Source organism: Muntiacus reevesi, chromosome X (genome assembly GCF_963930625.1).
Source record: "Muntiacus reevesi chromosome X, mMunRee1.1, whole genome shotgun sequence".
NCBI lineage: Eukaryota > Metazoa > Chordata > Mammalia > Artiodactyla > Cervidae > Muntiacus > Muntiacus reevesi.
The window spans coordinates 63,648,284-63,672,669 of record NC_089271.1 but is presented as its reverse complement, the minus strand read 5'-3'; the positions used below and the strand labels follow the sequence as shown (position 1 = coordinate 63,672,669).

Genomic DNA, 24,386 nt, shown 5'->3' with positions numbered 1-24,386 from the left:
AGCTCAGACCAACTAACTCATTATAATGTTGCTGGAAACATAGACATCACAGGCCTTGGCTCAGCCCCAAACCTTCCACTTCCAGTGGGAAATGCGTGGCAGGGCCTGAGGCATAGGTTAAAGAAATACATCTAGGCCCCAAGGGGTAGGATGAATGCAGAAGCCCGGCCTCATGCCATGCACCCTTCTTGCTTTTCCCCTTCATGCCCCTTCTCCAGCCTGGAAGACAATGACAGCTGCTTTGGAGAGCCCTAGGCCCCATCCTGCCTGGTTCTGCTTCCTGTCCATCACCCTGGAAAATGCTCCCTCCCCATCACACCCCCACCCCACCAGCCCCAGTCCCAGGTCTGCCTCTTTCTCTGGACTCTTGAGGGAGATTGGCACAAACAAAGAAGGTAGAGTAGGTGAGTCCTGAAGAGGGGCCTGGGGTGGTGAGCACTGTAATCTTTCCCAAAGATGTCCAAGTCCTAATCCCCACAGGTGGCTTGTATTTTCCTTTGCGTGGTAACAGTTGGTTATGCTTGCAGATTCAATAAAGGCTGCTACTCAGCTGACTTAATGTGGGGTAACTCTCACCTGCATTGCCCAGATCCAGCCGGGCACATTGGGGCTGCCAGATTTTCCACCTTGACTATCCCTGGGTAGCTATCCCAGTCCCTGGGCCCTCCGAGTGTTTCAATGACTGTGTTGTTCTTGGTGCCCTTGTGCTTGTGCAATATTGAAGGTCTGGTAAGTACTGCTCAGATGCAGATGAAGAACAGACCTGTAGTTTTGAACCGCTCTTTTGTTCCAAGCCAATCACTTCTTCCTCCCTAGTCCTCTTGAGGTAACTGCCAGCCTGACTTTTACAATGATGATTCACTTTTTAAAAAGGATTTACTATTGCTTTTTCATAAAATAGCCCTTCCAAACATGAAAGGTTAATTACATTGAATTAAATATGAATTAAACAGACTATACATATACACGTTGTGGAGAGTGTAAGCCCTCAGTATCACAAATAATTATGAACCAATCAACCCATGTAACTATACTCAGGTGACATAAATGTACATTGCACATCCAGAAGTCACCTATATGTTCTTTTCTCTGAGGAATCCAAATGTATAAATCTCCATACTGCCCGATTCCATTTACTTCACAGTCTTGAGCAGGCCAAACTATAGACATAAGAAAACAGACTGCGGATGGCCAGGGTCTCGGGCTTGAGATGAGGGGTTAAACTACCAAAGAGCATGAAACAATTTTGTAGCTGATGAAAATATTTTTTATGTTGATTGTAGTGGTGGTTCCATAATAGAATGTTTGCAGGCACTTAGATTTTGTGTGTAAATTAATTTCAATAAACCCATATTATTTAATAAATTGTAGAAAGTACTTTATGAGATGGCAATCAGAGAAGAAAAAGAAACAAAGGGAATCCAAAATGGAAAAGGAAAATTAAAACTGTCACTGTTTGCAGATGACATGTTACTATACACTGGAAATCCTAAGGATGCCACCTGAAATCTACCAGAATTCATAAGTCAATTCAGTAAAGTTGCAGTGTACAAAAGCATTATATAGAAATCTGTTACATTTCTATCCTGCTCATGGGGTCCAATCCCAAAGAAGGGTAATGCCAAAGAACGTTCAAATTACAATACAATTGTGCTCATTTCACATGCTAGTAAGTGAAAGTGAAAGTATTAGTTGCTCAGTCGTGTGTGACTCCTGGCAAACCCATGGACTGTAACCCACCAGGCTCCTCTGTTTATGGGTTTCTCCAGGCAAGAATACTGAAGCGAGAAGCCATTCCCCTTCTCCAGGGGATCTTCCTGACCCAGGGACCAGAACTCATGTTTCCTGCATTGCAGTCAGATTCTCTATCATCTGAGATGGGAGTACCAGACCAATTTGCCTGTCTCCTGAGAAACCTGTATGCGGGTCAAGAAGCAACAGTTAGAACCAAACATGGAACAATGGACTGGTTGAAAATTGGGAAAGGAGTACATCAAGGCTGTATTTTGTCACCCTGATTAAATAATCAGAATACATCATGTCAAAGGCTGGGCTGGATGAATCACAGGCCGAAATCAAGATTGCCAGGAGAAATAGCAATAACCTCAGATAGGCAGGGGATACCACTCTAGTGGCAGAAATAGGAGAGAAACTAAAGAGCCTCTTGATGAAGGTGAAAGAGGAGAGTGGAAAAGCTGGCTTAAAACTCAACATTCAAAAAACGAAGATCATGGCATCTGGTCCCATCACTTCCTGGCAAATAGATGGGGAAACATTGGAAACACTGATAGACTTTATTTTGGGGGGCCCCCAAATCACTGCAGATGGTGACTGCAGCCATGAAATGAAAAGACGTTTGCTCCTTGGAAGAAAAGCTATGACCAACCTAGACAGCATATTAAAAAGCAGAGACATTACTTTGCCGACAAATGTCTGTCTAGTCAAAGGTATGGTTTTTCCAGTAGTCATGCATGGATGAGAGTCTTGGACAATAAAGAATGCTGAGTGTCGAAGAATTGACACTTTTGAACTCTCGTGTTGGAGAAGACTCTTTCGAGTCCCTTTAACTGCAAGGAGATCCAACCAGTCCATCCGAAAGGAAATCAGTCCTGAATATTCATTGGAAGGACTGATGCTGAAGCTGAAACCCCAATACTTTGGCCACCTGATGCGAAGAACTGACTCATTGGAAAAGACCCTGATACTGGGAACGATTGAAGGTGGGAGAAAAAGGGGACGACAGAGGATGAGGTGTTTGGATGGCATCACCGGCTGGATGGACATGAGTTTGAGTAAGTTCCGGGAGTTGGTGATGGACAGGGAAGCCTGGCGTTCTGCAGTCCATGGGATCATAAAGAGTCAGACACGACTTCACGACTAAACTGAACTGAACTGAACTTGGATTGGAAGAATCAATACTGCAAAATGTCTACGGTACCCACGGCAATCTACAGATTTCAGTGCAATCCCTATTAAGTTACCAATGGCATTTTTCACACAACTGGAACAAATAATTTTCAAAATGGCATGGAAACACAAACAGCCCTGAATTGTGGAAACAATCTTGAGAATGAAGAATGTAGTTGTAGAAATTATGCTCCCTGACCTTAGACTGTGCTACAAAGATACAGTAATCAAAACAGCATGGTACCAGCACAAAGACAGACACAAAGATCAATGTTACAGGGTAGAAAGCCCAGAAATAAACCCATGCACTTATGGTCAAGTACTCTGTGACAAAGGAGGCAAGAATATACAATGGAGAAAATAGAGTCTCTTCAGAAGGTGGTGTGGGAAAACTACTTCAAAATAGCCAAGACATGGAAGTAACCTAAATGTCCATCAACAGAGGAATGAATAAAGAAGATGTGATATAAATATACATATACATACACACACATAAATATGTCTATATAGCTATGTCTATACACACATACATACACACATGGAATAGAATGGGTAAAGAAGATGTGTGTGTATATATATATATATATGCATACAATGGAATATTAGCCATAAAAAAGAAAGAAAGAATGCCATCTGCATCAACATGGATGGACCTAGAGATGATCGTTCTTTATAGAGTTTTGTTTTCTGTCAAACATCAACATGAATCAGCCATAGGTATACATATGCCCCGCCCTCTTGAAACTCCCTCCCATCTCTCTCTCTACCCTGCCCCTCTAGGTTGATACAGAGCCCCTGTTTGAGTTCCCTGAGACATACAGCAAATTCCCATTGGCCATCTATTTTACATATGGTAATGTAAGTTTCCATGTTACACTCTCCATACATCTCAAACTCTCCTCCCCTCTCCCCATGTCCATAACTCTGTTCTCTATATCTGTTTCTCCATTGCTGCCCTGCAAATAAATTCATTGGTATCATCTTTCTAGATTCCATATATATGCATCAGTGTATACAATATTTATTTTTCTCTTTCTGACTTATTTCTCTCTGTATAATAGGCTCTAGGTTCTTCCACCACATTACAACTGATTCAAATGGGTTCCTTTTTGTGGCTGAGTATTATTTCATTGTGTATATGTACTACAGCTTCGTTACCCATGCATCAGTCGATGGACATCTAGGTTGCTTCCGTGTCCTAGCTATTGTGAACAGTGCTGCAATGGACATTGGGGTACATGTGTCTTTTTCAATTTTGGTGTCCTCAGGGTATATGCCTAGGAGTGGGATTGCTGGGTCACATGGTGGTTTTACTCCTACTTCTTTAAGGAATCTCCATAACATCTTCCCTGGTGGCTGTGTCAATTTACATTCCTACCAACAGTGCAAGAGGTGTCCCTTTTCTCCACACCCTCTCCAGCATTTATTGTTTGTAGACTTTTTGATGATGGCCATTCTGACCGGTGTGAGGTGATATCTCATTGTAGTTTTGATTTGCATTTCTCTAATAATGAGTGATGCTGAGCATCTTTTCATGTGTTTGTTAGCCATCTGTATGTCTTCTTTGGAGAAATGCCCATTTAGGTCTTTGTCCCACTTTTTGATTGGGTTGTTTGTTTCTCTGGTATTGACTTGTATGAGCTGGTTGTATATTTTGGAAATTAATCCTTTGTCAGTTGTTTCATTTGCTAATATGTTTTCCCATTCTGAGCATTGTCATTTCACCTTGTTTATAGTTTCCTTTGCTGTGCAAAAGCTTTTAAGTTTAATTAGGTCCCACTTGTTTATTTTTGTTTTTATTTCCATTAGTCTAGGAGGTGGTCATGGAGGATCTTGCTTTGATTTATGTCATTGAGTGTTCTGCCTATGTTTTCCTCTAAGAGTTTTATAGTTTCTGGCTTTACATTTAGGTCTTTAATCCATCTTGAATATATCTTTGTGTATGGTGTTTAGGAAGTGTTCTACTTTCATTCTTTTACATGTTGATTGCTACAACATCTTAAGCAGTTTTCAAACTTAGAAAATTTAACTTTGAAGCAATACAATTATCTACTGAAGTCACTCATTCAAAATCCACGTGTCCCCAAACTGTCCTTTGTCCCTATAATTTTAATTCTGCTTCCAATCAAAGAACATGCATTGCATTTAGTTTTCGTGTCTCTTTAGTGTCCTTTAAACTAGAACAATTTCCCAGACATTTTTTGGTCATGTGTGACATCACCTTTCACTGTTTAGTATGATACTGATGCTGAGCTTGTCATATTTGGCCTTTATTATGTTGAAGTATATTCCTTCTATACCCAACTTGTTCAGCATTTTTATCCTGAAGTGATGTATTTTGCCAAATGCTTTTTCTTCATATATCAAAGAGATCATATGATTCTAAGTTTTCACTTTTTAATGTAGTATATCACACTTACTGATTTAAATAGGTTGAACCACCCTCGCCTCTCAGGGATAATTCTCACTTGGTCATGGTATATACTTCTTTTCATGTGCTGTTGAGTTTGGTCTGCTATTTTGTTAAGAATTTCAGTGACATCAGTGACATTAGTCTATAGTTTTCTTGTAGTGTCTTTCTCTGACCTTGGTATCAGATAACACTGGCCTTGTGAAATGAGTTCAGAAGTATTCCACCCTTTTTAGTTTTCTGGAAGAGTTTGAGAAAGACTGGCATTAATTCTTCCTTAAATGATCGGTAGAATTCACAATTGAAACCACCTGGTCTTGGCCTTTTCTTTGCTGAGAGGTGTTTTTCTTGCCTTCACTGATTTGATCTCCTTACTCATAATTGGTCTGTTCGTATTTTCTATTTCTACATGATTCAGTCTTGGTAAAGTGCATGTTTCTAGAAATTTATCCATTCCTAGATTTCTAGTTTGATGGTGTATGACTGTTCATAATTGTCTCTCACAATCTTTGTATTTCTGTGGTGTCATTGTAATGTCTCCTATTTCATCTCTGATTTTGTTTGAACTCTTTCTTCTGAGTTAATCTAGTAACAAGTTTGTCAATTTTGTTTATCATTTCAAAAAGCCAGCTCTTATTTACATTGATCTTTTCTATTCATTCTCTGGTCTCCATTTCAATTTTTTTTCTTCTCTGATCTTTGTTGTTTCCTTCTATCTCGAACTTTGCACTTAGCTTTTTCTTTTTTTCCCTTATTCCACAAGGTTGTTTATTTGGTAGCTTTCTTGTTTCTTTTTTTAAAAAAATATAATTTCATTCCCATGTATTTATTTTTGGCCAAGCTTGGTCTCCGTTGATGTGCAGGCTTTTCTCCAGTAGCAGCAAATGGGGGCTCCTCTCTAGTTGTGGTGTGCAGGCCCCCGGTTGCAGTGGCTTCTCTTGTTGTGGAGCACAGGCTCATAGTTGTAGTGCACAGGCTTGGTTGCTCTGCGGCTTGTGGGATTCTCCCAGATCAGGGCATGAACCTGTGTATCCTGAATTGGCAAGCAGATTCTTTTCCACTGAGCCAACGGAGAATCCCTCTTTCTTGTTTCTTAATGTATTCATTTATCATTATAAACTTCTTTCTTAGACCTGCTTTTGTAGTACATTGTGGTTCCGTTTTCATTTGTTTCGAGATATTCTTAAATATACCATTTTACTTCTTCTTTGACCCGTTAGTTGCTCAGGAGTGTGCTATTTAATATCCAGATATTTGTGAATTTTCCAGCTTTGTTCCTGTTACTGATTTCTAGTTTCATGCCATTGTACTCACAAAAGATACTTGGTGTGGTTTCAATCTTCTTAAATTTAATTAGAGATATTTCAGGAGCTATCATATGATCCATCCTGGAAGAGGTTCCATTTGCCCTTGAGAAGAATTTGTTCTGCTGCTGTGAGATGGAATGTTGTATAATTCTGTTAAGTCCATCTGGGCTACAGTATGGTTCAAGCCCATTTCCTCTTTCCTTTTGTTGATCTCGTGTGGATAATCTATCCATTGTGGAAGTGGAATATTCAAATCCCCTATTATTGTCGTGTTGTTACCTATTTAGCTGTTCAGATCTGTCAGTATTTGCTCAATATACACAGGTGTTCCAATGGTGGGTGGGTATATATTAATATTCACAATCCTTGTATCATCTCGATGAACTGACACCCTTTGTCATTATATAATGACTTTTTTTTTGTCTCAAATTACCATTTTGGGCTTAAAGCCTATTTTGTCTGATATCGGTATGGCTACTCCTGCTCTCTTTTGTTTACCACTTTCATGGAATACCTTTCACCATGCCTTCGTTTTGAGCATATGTATGACCTTAAACCTGAAGTGAGTCTCTTGTAGGTAACAGTGCAGTTGAGCACTGTTTTTCGGTGTTTTTTCTAAATCCATCCATCCACTCTATTCCTTTTGCTGGAGAACTAAATCCAGTTACATTTAGAGTAATTATCGAAACATAACGTTTTAATACTTAATGCCCCTGTCCCTGTGGGGACCTAATTAAAATTAAAAGCTTCTGCACAACTCAGAAAACTATAAACAAGGTGAAAAGACAGCCTTCAGAATGAGAAAAAATAACAGCACATGAAGCAACGGACAAAGAATGAATCTCAAAAATATACAAGCAACTCCTGCAGCTCGATTCCAGAAAAATAAACGACCCAATCAAAAAGTGGGCCAAAGATTTAAACAGCCATTTCTCCAAAGAAGACATACAGATGGCTAACAAACACATGCAAAGATGCTCAACAGCACTCATTATCAGAGAAATGCAAATCAAAACCACAAGGAGGTACCATTTCACACCAATCAGAACGGCAGCTATCTAAAGTGTACAAGCTATAAATGCTGGAGAGGGTGTGGAGAAAGGGGAACCCTCTTACACTGTTGGTGGGAATGCAAACTAGTGCAACCACTATGGAGAACAGTGTGGAGATTCCTTAAAAAACAGGAAATAGAACTGCCATATGACACAGCAATCCCACTGCTGGGCATACACACTGAGGAAACCAGACCTGAAAGAGACACATGCACCCCAATGTTCATCACAGCACTGTTTATAGTGGCCAGGACATGGAAACAACCTAGATGTCCATCAGCAGACGAATGGATAAGAAAGCTGTGGTACATATACACCATGGAATAGTACTCAACTATTAGAAAGAAAACATTTGAATCGGTTCTAATGAGGTGGATGAAACTGGAGCCGATTATACAGAGTGAAGAAAGCCAGAAAGAAAAACACCAATACAGTACACTAATGTATATATAGGGAATTTAGAAAGAAGAAACAGTAACCCTGTATGCGAGACAGCAAATGACACACAGATGCATTGAACAGTCTTTTGGACTCTATGGGAGAGGGCGAGGGTGGGATGCTATGGGAGAATGGCACTGAAACATGTAAATTATCAATGTGAAACGAATCGCCAGTCCAGGTTTGATGCATGATACAGGATGCTCGGGGCTGGTGTACTGGGATGGGGAGGGAGGTGGGAGGGGGGATCATGATGGGGAACATATGTACACCCGTGGCAGATTCAGTCAATGTATGGCAAACCAATACAATGTGGTAAAGGAAAATTGACTAATCAATTAATTTAAACAAAGGTGAATCATCATTGTAAAAGTCAAGCTGGCAGATAACTCAAGAGGACTAGGGAGGAAGAAGTGATTGGATTGGAACAAAAGGGGGGTTCAAAACTACAGGTCTGTTCTTCATCTGCATCTGAGCAGTACTTACCAGGCCTTCACTATTGCACAAGCACAAGGGCACCAAGAACAACACAGTCATTCAAACACTGGGACAGGCCAGGGACTGGGATAGTTACCCAGGGATAGTCAAGGTGGAAAATCTGGCAGCCCCAGTGTGCCCGGGCAAATCTGGCCAATGCAGGTGAGACTCACCTCACATTAAGTCAGCTGAGTAGCAGCCTTTACTGCATCTGCAAGCATAACCCACTGTTACCGCACAAAGGAAAATAAAAGCCAACTGCAAGGATTAGGACTTGGACATTTTGTGGCAAAATTACTGTGCTCACCACCCGAGATTCCCTCTTCAGGACTAACCTACTCTACCTTCTTTGTTTGTGCCAATCTCCTTCAAGAGTCCAGAGAAAGAGGTAGACCTGGGGCTGGTGCTGGTGGGGTGTGGATGTGATGGGGAGGGAGCACCTTCCCAGGTGTTGGACAGGTAGCAGAATCAGGCAGGATGGGGCCTAGGGCTCTCCAAAGCAGCTGTCACTGTCGCCCAGGATGGAGAAGGGGCATAAGGGGGAAAGGCAACAAGGTGCACTGAATGAGGCCGGGATTCTGCATTCCTCCTACCCCCTGGCGCCCAGATGGATTTCTTTAACCTATGCCTCAGGCCCTGCCACGGATTTCCCACTGGAAGTGGAAGGCTTGGGGCTGAGCCAAGGTCTGTGATATCTAGGTTTCCAGCAACATTATAGTGAGGTAGTTGGTCTGAGCTGTGTGCTCAGAGGAGGGAAGGGAGCCTGGTAAAAAGTGAACGAGGGATTGTGTTCACACCCTCGCACCTCCACTTCCATGAGCTTCTCCACTTCCTCACCCTGGTGACCAAAGTCCCAGGCCCCTCTCTGCCCAAGTGTGTTGCTGATGCTGGTGCTGGTCTTCTCCCTGGGCACAACTTACCTACATGTCTCGGTCGGCAGAGACCTCAGCTGGATGGTCTCTGCCAAATTTACTCACTCAGACAACAGCGAGATGGGCTACACTACCAGGCAATAACCACTGGATCAGCTCTAAACTAAGTGATCAAGACCAACTTCCAGGGAGGGGTCTGAGTGGAAGGAGTAAGTCCCACGCATGTTCTTTTCTTATCATGAGGTCTCTGACTGTTCCACCCACACGTAGTCTGTCCACCTGGCCTCATGCCAAGAGGCCTGGAAGGGAATCAACGTGAGAATATGGGCGAAGTGCTCCCCATTGTCCAGGTGCAGTCACTCCTAAATTCGCTTCCTCGTGGCACCCTTCTTGCCCCTGCCTCGAGTAACTCATGTTGGGCGGTCTCCTGTTTCTAAGATGAGCAGCGATATCCCTGGTACTCTCCAGAGCCACCCTTCCCATTTTCAGTCATCCACACCCTCAGCAGTTGGCAGATATCATAGAATGGCAAGGTAGGATCCAGAGCCTCCTCCAGCCACTCCAACTCTGTCAGAGTCCCAACACCCTGTCCTGAGGTTTGGTGACCCCTGCATCATCCCCCTCCTACATTTTGGGAATGTAACAATACCCCTTGAATATCGGGGATCCAACACTTGCTTCAGCTCACTCAGTGCCTTACAGAATCTGGACAAGTCTCTACATTTTCTGCCTCAAGGGCCTTATCCTAGCTGACTTTTATTCACATAGAGAGATGTCTAGGCACCAACTCTGAATGTGCTACCTACCATCATACCCACTTTTGTGTAATAAAACCCTGGTCTTTCAGGAATGGTGTCAGGCCGACCCTACCCTCAGTTCACTTAAACACAGATCTGTCTCTCTGAGTCTCAGGCTGGCACAGTCCTGGAGTGCTGGCTGAGGGAAACAAAGTGCTCCCCAAATTCCAGCGAGGGGGGAATTGAACACAGAGTTCAGACTCATTGTCATGTGCCCTAAAGATGTAGTCCAGGATACTGAGCTGGGATACTCTGGGAAATATCATTTGTTGGAAGATCTGTGTCATGGGTCTGGTGAAACGGTATTTGATAGGGACCCTGCAAGAACAGAGACTTACTAACCACACTTGCCATAGAGCATGATGGGCCCATTTCCACTCAAGGGTATAGAGAGGCTCAGGCTGGCGGTGAGGGTGGTCAGCTGGCTAGGGCAGGGAGGATGTGAAAACACTGAGGACTCCACCATCCATCTCTAGCTACCAGGGTGCAGTCTGACCCAGGTTGGCACCAAACAGATGCATCTCCTGACCTCTAGTCCAGAGCCTAGCCTGTCTCCTGTGTTCCCTGTACCTTCTCTCCTGCTCCCCAGGTCACTGGGTCCAGGCTTTATGCCCAAGCCCCTTACTGAATCCAAAGAAGGAGAAGTGAAACTATTGGCGCTTGCGTCTCAGGGGTGAGGGCTAAAGAGGAGAGGAGGACTGTGTGCAGGTTCCAGCGTGCAAGGTGGGAATGGGGCAGGGGTGGGGATGGTACGCACAGTAGGGACTCCAATGAGAGGGCAGAGACTGGGAAGGGAGAGATGAGGGCACCTCTGCCTGTTTCCACCTGCTGAACTACACGTGCAGGCAAAGTCACCAATGGCAAGTCAGGGAAGGGATCGAGGGTGCTCCAACAGGAAAAGAGAGTGGTCAGGGTAAGTAGGACCATGAGTCCAGTGAGGCAGGAGGATGGGTTGGAGCTCTCTAAGGGGATCATGAGTTCCTTCCAACGGGGAGGCAGAATGTCAGCAATGGATGGGAACTGGCAAATTGCAGAGGAGGGTGGTTTGCGAACTAGAAGAGGGCCTTTAGGGGAATGGGAGGATGTGCCAATGTGGCCAGTCAAGGCCCTCAGTAAACCCAGACTGGGGGCACTCCGTTGCCCTGATGGCCTGGATGGTAGAAGAGGCTGACCGAGAGACCCCACCACAGGATGCCAGAGGTACTGCTCTGCAACAGGCTATGATACGGAGTTGCTCCTCACCAGGCCTTGCCCCACCACTCCCCCAACCCCTACCCCCCAGAGAAAGGGCAGTACAAAGAACATGAGAAGTCCTTTAATCAAAAACTGCTGTGACACTGGGCTGAGAGGGGACAAAACAAGGGGCAGAGGATGCCCTGGTGGAGGCAGAACGAGAGGCAGCAAGCTTGGCCACAGCTCGCCAGCCCCGGAGGTAACAGCTGCTCCTCTTGCAGGAAGATACTGGACTCAACCTGTAAGACAGCAGAGTCAGGGAAGAGCCTCAAGCCGGGGCAGCCCACAGCCCTGCTCAACAGCCAGCATTGTGGGAAGGGGTATGCAGTGTGTAACACTCACTTCAAACGATCTGGAACTTGTCAGCCAGGTACCGCATGGAGGCTGCAACAGGGAGAGGCATAAACAGGTGCTCCAGACAGACGGACATAGAAGCCTGTGCGCCTGTCCCGGTGGGGAAACACCTAGCCCTGCAACCTGAAACGCACATACCTCCAGCCCCAATGCAAGGAGCTCTGGGCCTGATCACTCCCTGCCAACGGAATTTAATGTGGAGCCATTTCCTAAAAGGAAACAAAATGTGCCAGCAGCTCTCAAGCTTGGGGCCACGCACAAACCATTCAAAAACTGTCTCGTAAACAATCCAGCAAGACTCTTAGAGGCCACACCAGATCAACAAGGCATCTCTAAAGTCCTATCAGAAGGAGGTCTCTAGGACTTCCTGGCTGGCAGAGTGTGCACACAGTCCACGCAGTACTTTGCTACTTGTCCACATCCGCAGCTGAATATGCACCGCACGCTCCAGCGACAGGCTTGATAGGTTCTCCTCCCCACAGGAACGCTGATCCCTACGAGGCCCTCGGCACCTGCAGCCCACCCCACCCCAAGGGACCACCCCGATTCTGCACTAAGAACCCGCTGCTCTCTGTCCCTGGTTCCTCATACCAAGTTGATCCTTAAGGTCGTCTATTTCTCTCTGTAGCACCAGACACTAGGCCAGCAGACACAGGAGGAAGAGAAATGGTTAGTATACACCCGCCTCCCCTCTCCTCCTCCTCTCCTCTCCCCCGGGCCCTCCATCCCAAACCAGGTGTCTAGACTGGCAAGGGAAAGACTTTCCTCAGGGGAAAGGAGGTGGGCTCCCTCCCTGGGGTGTAGGACGGGGATGGGATGGGGGTGGGGGGCCCACAAATATCAGTTGCACTTGGACTCAGATCCCACCATGGGGTTTGGGTGTGCATTTCCAGGAGCCAGAAGAAGCATTACCCGAGGACAGCCCTGCCTTCCGGGTGGCTGCTGCTGCCTTTTCCGTCTTGGGGGATGGTCAGTTGGTTCCCGGTCACCTGAGAGGGAAAGGACACACAATCCAGCTTCCCAGGTTCCCAGTGAGGTGCAAAGTGCCAAGCCAGGTCTAACGTGAGGTGAGGCAGTACCACCCTCTGCTAGCAGCAAGCGTCCCCTGCTCCGCCCGGCAGGCAGCACAAACCTTCTCTCTGGACCTGCCCCTCCTACACCTCAGGGACAGCCATTTCACCTCAATGGTTGCCAAAGGCTGTTGTTCTGGGTTCGAACCTCCCAGAGTGGCAGCCACAGCCAGCACCTGGGAGAGCAATGTGGGCGAACAGCACTTCACAGAAAAGGCTAATAGCCTACAGCCTACGCCCAGAGTTGACACCCTTTTTCCCATGGGTGAAGCGTCCTGAGAGCAAGGCTGAGCCCCCAGAAGAGAGAGAGAGAGAGAGAGTCAGAGACAGAGGTTTCTGCCCTCACCCCTGGCCACCTCCCCCCATATCAAAACCCAGGACACTCACCTGAGGGGCCAGGCCCTCTGGGCATGACTTCTCCCTTGTTCATGGCCACGGGCTCTGAGTTTCCTGAATACTGTGTGCCTCTGATGATGAGATTGGTGCTACTGGGTTCTCCATGATGCACCCATGGACAAGATGACCATGGCCTGTCAGTGGTCAGCTAGAAAGACAGATTTCTCACTAATCTGAAGTGTGTGTGTGCACGTGCACGCGTGTGTGTACCAGTGCATTTATATGTCTATGCCTGTGTGTGGGAGAGCTCATGTGATTCAAGACGGAGCTGAGGCAGGGAATTGGAAAGAGAATTGAAAGGCTGATCTCTTTAGCACATTCTCTGTCCGTCAGCCCCAGGTCAGCAGGTAGAGCTGAGCTGGGGACAGCACTGTCTCACTGAGAAACCTGGGGTCCCTGCAAGGAAGGTTTGGGGAAGACCTAGCAAGTAGGATTCAGGAAAGTGATGCGACTAAACACTGAAGCTCTGTGAAGCTTTTAAGGGGTCCCCGCAAATCAATTCAGCTACCAGCTCTCCCGTCCACTCCAGCCCCAGCCTCGTGGAGGAGGCTGGAAACAGGCCAAGGGTGGAAAACCGAGCCCAGCACACCCAAAGTGCTACCTTAACGTTTGTCCCTAGTAAAAGGACCCCAATCTGGCATCCTGATGACCCAGTGACTGAGGGTCACCCAATGACAACCCCTGAGGGATGGAGAGAAGGAGCAAGGGGTGAAGACCTGTGTTGTGGGGAGGGTGGGAGGGGGAAGAGTGAGGAGAGAGGAGGGGCCTGGCCTACTCACTTGGCCCTTTGGGAATGGGTCTCTATTTGGATCGTTGTCTTCTCCCGACACCGCCATTGCTGCCACCGACTCCCGGGCCCGCCTAGCCACGGGTTTCTTCCCAGCACGGGTGTGCTTGGACTCTTCAGCTCCCCAAGGGACCAAGGCCTCCTTCTTGGACCTCCGGAGCAGCGGGATGCCAGAAATTGGGGAGAAGGTGGCCGGTTGCAGGGGAGTGGCCGAGATTCTTTGCCCCCAGGAAGGGAAGATTCTCCCCACGGCAGGTTTGGAGACGCCCCCAAGGGACTTCTTCTCCTGGACCCCCTTCCTTCTAGGAGTGGGCCGCGGCAGGCTGCCTGTAGTGGCAGCTGCAGGAGCTGATGCTACTGCCACTCCCGGGTAGCTGGACAGGCTGCCCCCCTTCCCCCAGAGCACGCTCTGCATTTTTCTAGGGGGAGAGGTGTCCTCCTGCCCTGCATCGCCCTGCCTGCCCTGCCTTTCCACAACCGAAATTAATCCTCGCGGAATCGAGGATAGGCAAGAGTCTGGCACATTAAGGAGATTCTCCCTGCCTTGGACATGCAAGCGTCTGGGTGTGTTCCCAGGATCTTCGGGGCTGTTGAGCTTGGCCTGGCCTCCGTCTTTGGGATAAATGCTCACCCTCATCCGCTCTATCTTACTGAATTCATCGGAGGACTCGGGGTCGGACAGCAGCCCGGCTGTGCTTTCTGATGGAGGCCACTGGCAATTCACAGCCACGTTCAACCTACTCTTAGTGCCTTTCTTAGGGTTCCCCCAGGCCCGGCCTGCCTTGGGCCCGCCGACCCGGAGAGGGCCAGCCTCAGCCTGTGCGGCCTCCCCACACCTCTGGGCGGCACCGCCTCGACTGCGGGGTCGCGCCTCGAGGTCCCGCAAGGCAGACACTTCGCCGACCGCGTAGCTCTCCTGGGACAGGTATCTGCGGGTGCCCAGCACGTCGTTCAGGTCGGCCAGCTGCTGCAGGATGGCCGCCACTGACTCGTCAGCCAGCTGCAGGGCGTCCCCCTGGTCGTCGGCCAGGGAGCCAGGCCGGCGTTCGCGGCCCTGCAGCACCGGCGCTCCCGCTTCCAGCACCTCCCGCTCTGACTCGAAGCCCTCAGGGTCTGGGAAGCCATTCCCGCCCTCACCTTCGCCGCTTCGTGGTGCCCCAGGCTCTGGGCTGGGGCCGGGTCCCCGCGGGGCTATGGAGCCGGCCTCAAGGCCGCTGGTCTGCTCCCCGCACTCTGAGCCGAAACCCGCTCCCGAAACAGACACCTCATCATCTGGGGAGCTCATGTCGCGATCTGGGTGGCCGCCGGATCAGGGGCGGCGACCATTTATCAACCGGGTCGCGGTGGCGGCGGTCAGGGCAGGTGTGGCGGGCGGCGTCTGGAGCTCGCCGTCAAGCATGCTGGAGATGGCCGCAAATGACGCGAGGTTTTCAGCGCGCCAGCCCTGCCGCCTCCTCATTGGTCCGGTTCCTGCCAACCAGCACGCGCCTTGTTTGGCCGTCCCCTCGAGGTGTAACCAATGGGGTCGAGGGCCTCCTCTGGCTTGCTGCCAAGTCCAAGGGCCGTCCGGGCAGTTGGCGAGTTGGCGGGTGAATGTGACGCTGCGAGTATACCTCTGTCAAGCCTCTCGTCCCACCTCCTCCAAGTGCTTAACGATTCCGAGAGTGGGAGAGTTTAGCGGCAAACCTCTGTGGCGGTGGTGCAAGAAATCCATTTGGGAGGTAATTTCGCAGAATCTGTGAAAAGCAACTTATACAGCAGAGACCCCGTGCCCGGCACTCTTCTAAGTGCTGTATGTAAGTAGTAGTGGTTCTTTGTGACGCTCCCAGGACTCTAGTACTAATGATTAGTAGCCTAAGGTTCAGCCACTGACCCACGGTCATTTGGCCCATGGGGATCAGTGGTAGAATTGAAGCCAAGCAATCTGACTCCAGAGTCCCTGCTTTGATTCAAAGATCTAAAAAAGCTATGTTTTCCCCTCTATCAGGAAGTCCACTGCCTGGCATATCTTCTAAAAGTGAGGGTTTACTGCTAAGATCTCTATTTTACTCCATTGATCTATTTGTTAATATGGCAGTAACACACAGTTTTCATTAGTGTAGCTTTGTAATGTTTTGAAATCAGGAAGTTGGAGTTCTCTACTTTTTCTTTGTCCAAGTTGTTTTCCCTATTAAGGATCTCTTTAGATTCTACTTAAATTTTAGGATGAGTTTTTCTATTTCTGTAAAGCATGCTATTGGGATTATGACAGAGTTTGCATTGGATCTGTAGATCACTCTGGGTAGTGTGTTAGAAGAACAGATTCAGTGGAGTGTGTGTGTCTGTGTGTGTGTGTGTGTAAAAGAATTGACTCATTCAATTATAGCAGCTGGTAAGTCCCAAAATCTAGGGGGTGAGGTGGCTAGCTGGAGACTCAGAAGAGCCAGTGGTTTAGCTCTAGTCCAGGTTAGAAGGCCTAAGAACCAAACCAATAGAGTTGATATTTCAGTTTGGGTCTAAAGGCAGGAAAAGAAGCTGATGTCCCAGGTCCAAAGGCTTTCACGCAGGAGGACTTCTCTTGCATGAGGAAAGTTTGCTTTTTTGTTTAATCAGACTATCAACTGATTAGGTAAAACCCACCCACTTTATCAGGGGGAAATCTGTCTTATCCATTTGACTGATTTAAATGTTAATATGGAAAAGCACACTACGGAAACAGCCAGAATAATATTTGACTAAATATCTAGGCACTCTGTGTACCAGTCAAGCTGACACATAAAATTAACCACCTCAGATACCCTGGACTTTCTCCATCTAGTTGTGTCCTCTTCGATTTCTTTCATCAGTGTTTTATAATTTTCTATGTATAGGCCTTTTGTTTCTTTAAGTAGATATACTCCTAAGTATTTTATTCTTTGTGTTGCAATGGTGAATGGCATTGCTTCCTTAATATCTCCTCCTGGTTTCTGTTTGTTAGTGCATAGGAATGCAAGGGATTTCTGTGTGTTAATTTTACATCCTCTACCTTTACTCTATTCATTGATTAGCTCTAGTAATTTTCTGGTAGCGTCTTTAGGGTTTTCTATGTAGAGGATCATGTCATCTGCAAACAGTGAGAGTTTCACTTCTTTTCCTATCTGGATTCCTTTTATTTCTTTTTCTGCTCTGATTGCTGTGGCCAACACTTCCAAAACTATGTTGAATAGTAGTGGTGAGAGTGGGCACCCCTGTCTTGTTCCTGATTTTAGGGGAAATGCTTTCAATTATTCACCATTGAGGATACTGTTTGCTGAGGGTTTGTCATATATAGCTTTTATTATGTTGAGGTATGTTCCTTCTATGCCTGCTTTCTGGAGAGTTTTTATCATAAATGGATGTTGAATTTTGTCAAAGGATTTTTCTGCATCTATTGAGATGATCATATGGTTTTTATTTTTCAATTTGTTAATGTGGTGGATTACATTGATTGATTTGCAGATATTAAAGAATCCTTGCATTCCTGGGGTAAAGCCCACTTGGTCATGATGTATGATCTTCTTAATATGTTGTTGGATTCTGTTTGCTAGAATTTTGTTAAGGATTTTCGCATCTATGTTCATCAGTGATATTGGCCTGTAGTTTTCTTTTTTTTCTGGCGTCTTTCTCTGGTTTTGGAATTAGGGTGATGGTGGCCTCATAGAATGAGTTTGGAAGTTTACCTTCCTCTGCAATTTTCTGGAAGAGTTTGAGTAGGATAGGTATTAGCTCTTCTCTAAATTTTTGGTAGAATTCAGCTGTGAAGCCGTCTGGTCCTGGGCTTTTGTTTGTTGGAAGATTTCTGATTATAGTTTCATTTTCCGTGCTTGTGATGTGTCTCTTGAGAGTTTGTATTTCTTCCTGGTTCGATTTTGGAAAGTTATACTTTTCTAAGAATTTGTCCATTTCTTCCAAGTTGTCCATTTTATTGGCATATAGATCCTGATAATAGTGTCTTATGATTCTTTGAATTTTTGTGCTGTCTGTTGTGATCTCTCCATTTTCATTTCTAATTTTGTTGATTTGATTTTTCTCCCTTTGTTTCTTGATGAGTCTGGCTAATGGTTTGTCAATTTTATATACCTTCTCAAAGAACTAGCTTTTGGTTTTGTTGATTTTTGCTATGGTCTCTTTTGCTTCTTGTGCATTCATTTCTGCCCTAATTTTTAAGATTTCTTTCCTTCTACTAACCCTGGGGTTCATAATTTCTTCCTTTTCAAGTTGCTTTAGGTGTAGAGTTAGGTTATTTATTTGGCTTCTTTCTTGCTTCTTGAGGTATGCCTGTATTGCTGTGAACCTTCCCCTTAGCACTGCTTTTACAGTGTCCCATAGGTTTTGGGTTGTTGTGTTTTCATTTTCATTTGTTTCTATGCATCTTTTGATTTCTGTTTTGATTTCTTCCGTGATTTGTTGGTTGTTCAGCAACGTGTTGTTCAGCCTCCATGTGTTGGAATTTTGAATAGTTTTTCTCCTGTAATGGACATCTAATCTTACCGCATTGAGGTCAGAAAAGATGCTTGGAATGATTTCATTTTCTTTTGAATTTACCAAGGCCAGATTTATGGCCCAGGATGTGATCTATCCTGGAGAAGTTTCCGTGTGCGCTTGAGAAAAAGGTGAAATTCATTGTTTTGGGGTGAAATGTCCTATAACTATCAATTAAGTCTAACTGGTCTATTGTATCATTTAAAGTTTCTGTTTCCTTGTTAATTTTCTGTTTAGTTGATCTATCCATAGGCGTGAGTGGGGTGTTAAAGTCTCCCACTATATTTTTTTTATTTTTATTAGTTGGAGGCTAATTACTCCACAACAAGTCTCCCACTATTATTGTGTTATTGTTAATTTCCACTCTCATACTTGTTAACATTTGTCTTACATATTGTGGTGCTCCTGTGTTGGGCGCCTATATATTTATGATTGTTCTATCTTCTTCTTGGATTGATCCTTTGATCATCATGTAGTGTCCATCTCTATCTCTTTGTACAGCCTTTGTTTTAAAGTCTATTTTATCTGATATGAGTATTGCGACTCCTGCTTTCTTTTGGTCTCTATTTGTATGGAATATCTTTTTCTAGCCCTTCACTTTCAGTCTGTATGTGTCCCTTGTTTTGAGGTGGGTCGCTTGTAGACAACATATATAGGGGTCTTGCTTTTGTATCCATTCAGTCAGTCTTTCTCTCTTGGTTGGGGCATTCAACCCATTTACATTTCAGGTAATCATTGATAAGTATGATCCCGTTTATTGTTTTGGGTTCGAGTTTATACATCTTTTCTGTGTTTCCTGTCTCGAGAAGATCCTTTAGCATTTGTTGGAGAGCTGGTATGGTGGTGCTGAACTCTCTGAGCTTTTGCTTGTCTGTAAAGCTTTTGATTTCTCCTTCATATTTGAATGAGATCCTTGCTGGGCACAGTAATCTGGGCTGTAGGTTATTTTCTTTCATCACTTTAAGTATGTCCTGCCATTCCCTTCTGGGCTGAAGAGTTTCTGTTGAAAGATCAGCTGTTATCCTTATGGGAATCCTCTTGTGAGTTATTTGTTGTTTTTCCTTTGCTGCTTTTAATATTTGTTCTTTGTGTTTGATCTTTTTTAATTTGTTTAATATGTGTCTTGGGGTGTTTCGTCTTGGGTTTATCCTGTTTGGGACTCTCTGGGTTTCTTGGACTTGGGTGATTATTTCCTTCCCCACTTTAGGGAAGTTTTCAACTATTATCTCCTCAAGTATTTTCTCATGGTCTTCCTTCTTGTCCTCTTCTTCTGGGACTCCTATGATTCGAATGTTGGGGCGTTTCACGTTGTCCCAGAGGTCTCTGAGATTCTCCTCATTTCTTTTAATTCTTCTCTTTTCTCCTCTCTGTTTCATTTATTTCTACCATTCAGTCCTCTACCTCACTTATCCTATCTTCTGTCTCCGTTCTTCTACTGCTGATTCCCTGCAGAGTGTTTTTGATCTCATTTACTGCATTATTCAGTATATATTGACTCTTTTTTTATTTCTTCTAGGTCTTTGTTAAACCTTTCTTGCATCTTCTCGATCCTTGTCTCCAGGCTATTTATCTCTAACTCCAATTTGCTTTCAAGATTTTGGATCATTTTCACTATCATTATTTGGAATTCTTTATCGGGTAGATTCCCTATCTCTTCCTCTGTTGTTTGGTTTGGTGGGCATTTATCCCGTTCCTTTACCTGCTGCGTATTTCTCTGCCTTTTCGTCTTGTGTATATTGCTGTGTTTGGGGTGGCCTTTCTGTATTCTGGCAATTGGTGTTTCCTCTTTATTGTGGAGGTTCCTTGCTGTGGGTGGTGTTGGACAGGTGGCTTGTCAAGGTTTTCTGGCTAGGGAAGCTTGTGTCAGTGTTCTGGTGGGTGGAGCTGGATTTCTTCTCTCTGGAGTGCAATGAAGTGTCCGGTAATAAGTTTGGAGATGTCATTGGGTTTGGCGTAGCTTTGGTCAACCTGTATATTGAGGCTCGGGATTATGTTCCTGTGTTGCTGGAGAATTTGCATGGTACGTCTTGCTCTGGAGCTTGTTGGCCCTTGGGTGGTGCTAGGTTTCAGTGTAGGTATGGAGGCGTTTGATGAGCTCCTACCGTTTAATGTTCCCTGGATTTAGGAGTTCTCCGGTAGTCTCAGGATTTGGACTTAAGTCTCCTGCCACTGGTTTTCAGTCTTATTCGTACAGTAGCCTCAAGACTTCTTCATCTATACAGCGCCAATGATAAAACATCTAGGTTAATGATGGAAAGTTTCTCCACAGTGAGGGACACCCGGAGAGGTACACAGAGTTACGTGGAGAAGAGAAGAGAGAAGAGGGAGTTAAAAAGCTGACCAGGAGGAGCAGAAGGGGTATCAAAAGGGGAAAGAGCAAGCTAGCCAGTTATCGCTTCCCTATGTGCTCTCCACAGTCTGGACCCCTCGGAGAGTTTCACTGAGTTACACAGAGAGGAGAAGAGGGAGGAAGGAGACAGAGGCAGCCAGGAGGATCAAAGGGGGAATCAAAAGGAGAGAGACTGATCCAGCCAGTAATCAGGTCCCTAAGTGTTCTTCACAGCCTGGAACTTACAAAGAGATTCACCAAGTTGGGTAGACAAGAAAAGGGGGTGGGGGAGATAGAGGCGACCTGGTGGAGTAAAAGGAGAGTAGAAACGGGGAGAGAGCAATCAGGCCAGTGATCCTGCTCCCAGGTAAAAATGGGTACTGAAGATTGGGTTCTTAAAGGTACAAAGTTGATAACCAATACCAAAAAAGCAAAGATTAAAAATCCAGAGTAGAGGTTAAATTACCAAAAATACAGTAATTTTTTTTAAAAAGAAAAAGGAAAAAAGCAAAAAAAGAGGAAAAAAAGCAAAAAATCAAACCAGTGAACAAACAAACAAAAGACAAAGTAAGAGAAATTATAAAATATGTATATGTGAAGTTTGTTTTAAAAACAGGGTCTTTTTTTGGCAAGGTAATGTTAGGTTATAAAAATGAAAATTAAAGGAATAATGGGAACTTAAAAATAAAAAGATAAAATAAAATAAAAAAGACAACAAAGTAAAAAATAAAATTTTTTTATTTTAATTTTTTTTCTAATTTAAAAAATGATAATAGTAAAAATATATCTGAGACTTTCTCTGGAGCTGTTGCGGACAGTGTGGAGTCAGTTCATCTTCAGAGAGCTCCTTGGTCTGGCTTGTATTTCCCAAGGTCTATAGGCCCCTTCCTATGTAGCCGGTGCTAACTCCAGGGTTTTAATCTATTGCACCTGTGACTTCCAAAGCGGTTCCCTCTGTTTATTTTAGCTTCTGTTTGCTGGTCTCTTCAGTGTCTAATTTCTGCCCTGCTCCAAGGGGCGCGGTGGTGTTCCCTTTTATTTCCTTTTTTTTTTTTTTTTTTTTTTTAGGCTCGCTTGTTTAGTCGTGCTTTGGGGAGGGAGGAACACTGTGAACAAATATCACTGGCGTGTGCTCACAGTGATTCAGCCACACAGGGTTTGCCCCCGCTCACGCCGTGTGTGCTTCCCCAGTCTACACTGCCCAGACTCTAGGTTGCTCTGCCGGGAACTGTCTGATGCAGACTCTGGTTTACATGCACTTCTGAGGCCTAAGCTGCTCAGGTTCAGGTTCTCAGGTACTGCACAAAGGCGCAGACTTGGTTGGACCTGGTTTTGCGTCCGACCCAGGCCCGAGCAGCTCAGGTGACCAGGGGCTTGGCGCGCGTATCCACCCCCAGTTGGAGGCTGCGGCTTACCCCCTCTCCCGTTCCAGCCGCTTGGTTTTCTGGGTGTGCAACAAGTGCGCCTTCTTAGGTGTGCCGTGTGTCTATTCTGGGGAGCTGGTCTCTGGCTGCGACCCTCCTAGCAGATGTCGATCGTCCAGAGTCCCAAGACGTCTTGGTTAGCAGAGAAATCTGCTTGCATTTGGTATAGGGTGCCTCTCTGGGGTCGAATGCCCGCTTCCGACTCTGGCTGCCCTCGCCTGCCTGTCTCCGGCGGGGGATGGGCCGGTCTGCAGCCGGCTAGCTCTGCTCAGTGCTTTGTTCTGTGAGCGTGTCTGGCGATGTCTTAGGTTAGGGCTTTTCGCGTGATCACAGGATAGCTACCCCACAGTCTGGGTTGCTATCTCAAGCTAATCCCCTCAGATTGCCCTCAGGGCACTCAGGCCTGGATCTTACCCTAAGCAATGCAGCCCGCTCCTCCCTGTCCCTCCCCTGCTTGCTAGTGGGGGATGCGAGTGTCCGGGCGGCTGCTCCACTGGAAGTGGCTGTTAGGCACGTAATCTGTGGGTTTTAATTATTTATTTATTTTTCCTCCCCCTTATTTTGTCCTCTGAGATTCCAAGGCTCACCACAGACCCGCCTGAGAGCGTGTTTCCTGGTGTTTGGAAACTTCTCTCTTTTTTAAGACTCCCTTCCCAGGACGGATCTCCGTCCCTACCTCTTTTGTCTCTCTTTTTATCTTTTCTATTTTGTCCTTCCTCCTTTCGAAGACAATGGGCTGCCTTTCTGGGTGCCAGATGTCCTCTGCCAGCAATCAAAAGTTGTTCTGTGGAATTTGCTCGGCGTTCAAATGTTCTTTGGATGAATTTGTGGGGGAGAAAGTGGTCTCCCCGTCCTATTCCTCCGCCTTCTTAGGACCGCCTCCCTTGAATTGTATTCTTAATGTCCTTTTCAAATTGTTCTTTGTTAGTGTATAGTAACACAACTGAATTGTTTTTGGATTTTCTGTCCTACAACTTTGTTGAATTTGTTTATCAGTTCTACCAGTTTTGTGTGTGTGTGTGTGTGTGTGTGTATGGAGGTGTGTAATCTTTTGAGTTTTGCATGTAAAACGTGATGCTATCTTCAACAGAGATAACTTTACTTCTTTCTGATGTGGATGCCTTTTATTCCTTTTGCTTTCCTAACAGCTCTGGGTATTACTTTCAGTTGTTGAGTACTAACATAATAGTGAGAGCAGGCGTCCTTGCCTTGTTCCTTACCTTAGAAGAAGAGATTTCAGTTTTTCACCACTGAATATGATGTTAGTTGTGGCCTTTTTTATGTCGAGGTCATTTCTTTCCACTCCTAGTTCTTTGACTGTTTTTTTCTCGTGAAGCAGTGTTGAATTTTTTATGCATCTATGGAGATGATCATGTGATTTTTGTCCTTCATTCTGTTAATGTGTTTTCTTACATTGATTGATTTTTGTATGTTAAACTATCCTTGCACCCAAGGGATAAATCCCTTTTGACCATGGCACATAGTCCGTCTAATATGCCGTTGAATTGTTTTGCTAGTATTTTGTTGAGGAGTTTTGCATCTGCATTCATCCGACAAAGCGGCCTGTAGTGTTCTTTTCTTTTGGTGCCTTTGATATCAGGATAGTGCTGGCCTCATAAAATGAGTTTGGAAGTGTTCGCTCTTCTTCAGTTTTTTGGCAGCATTTGAGGAAGGTTGGTATGAATTCCTTGAATGTTTGGTGGAATTCTCCAGTGAAGCTATCAGTTCCTGATTTTGGCGGGGGGCGGCGCAGAGGGGAGGTTTCTCATTACCGATTCAATCTCATTACTGGTCTGTTGGGTTTTCTGTTTCTCCTTGATTCAGTTCTGGTAGATTGTGTGTTTCTAGGAACTTATTCATTTCTTCCAGGTTGTCCAATTTCTTGCCACAATTGTTCATAGTATTCTTTTTTTTCCCATTTATTTTTATTAGTTGGAGGCTAATTACGTTACAATATTGTAGTGGATTTTGCCATACATTGACATGCTTCAGCCATGGATTCACATGTGTTCATGTGTTCCCCTTCCCGATCCCCCCTCCCGCCTCCCTCTCCA

The 24,386-nt window shown here is 45.4% G+C and overlaps 1 protein-coding gene across 1 annotated transcript; it reads right to left on the bottom strand.

Annotated features, from left to right (window-relative positions):
• Positions 1-11,836: 11,836 nt before the first annotated feature.
• Positions 11,837-15,385, bottom strand: LOC136153913 (uncharacterized protein CXorf49 homolog). The gene is made up of 5 exons (XM_065916054.1): positions 14,093-15,385; positions 13,305-13,461; positions 12,760-12,836; positions 12,439-12,484; positions 11,837-11,877 (listed from the first exon to the last, which is right to left on the bottom strand). The coding sequence occupies exons 1-5, from the start codon at positions 15,383-15,385 to the stop codon at positions 11,837-11,839; spliced, it is 1,614 nt and encodes a 537-aa protein (XP_065772126.1).
• Positions 15,386-24,386: the final 9,001 nt, after the last annotated feature.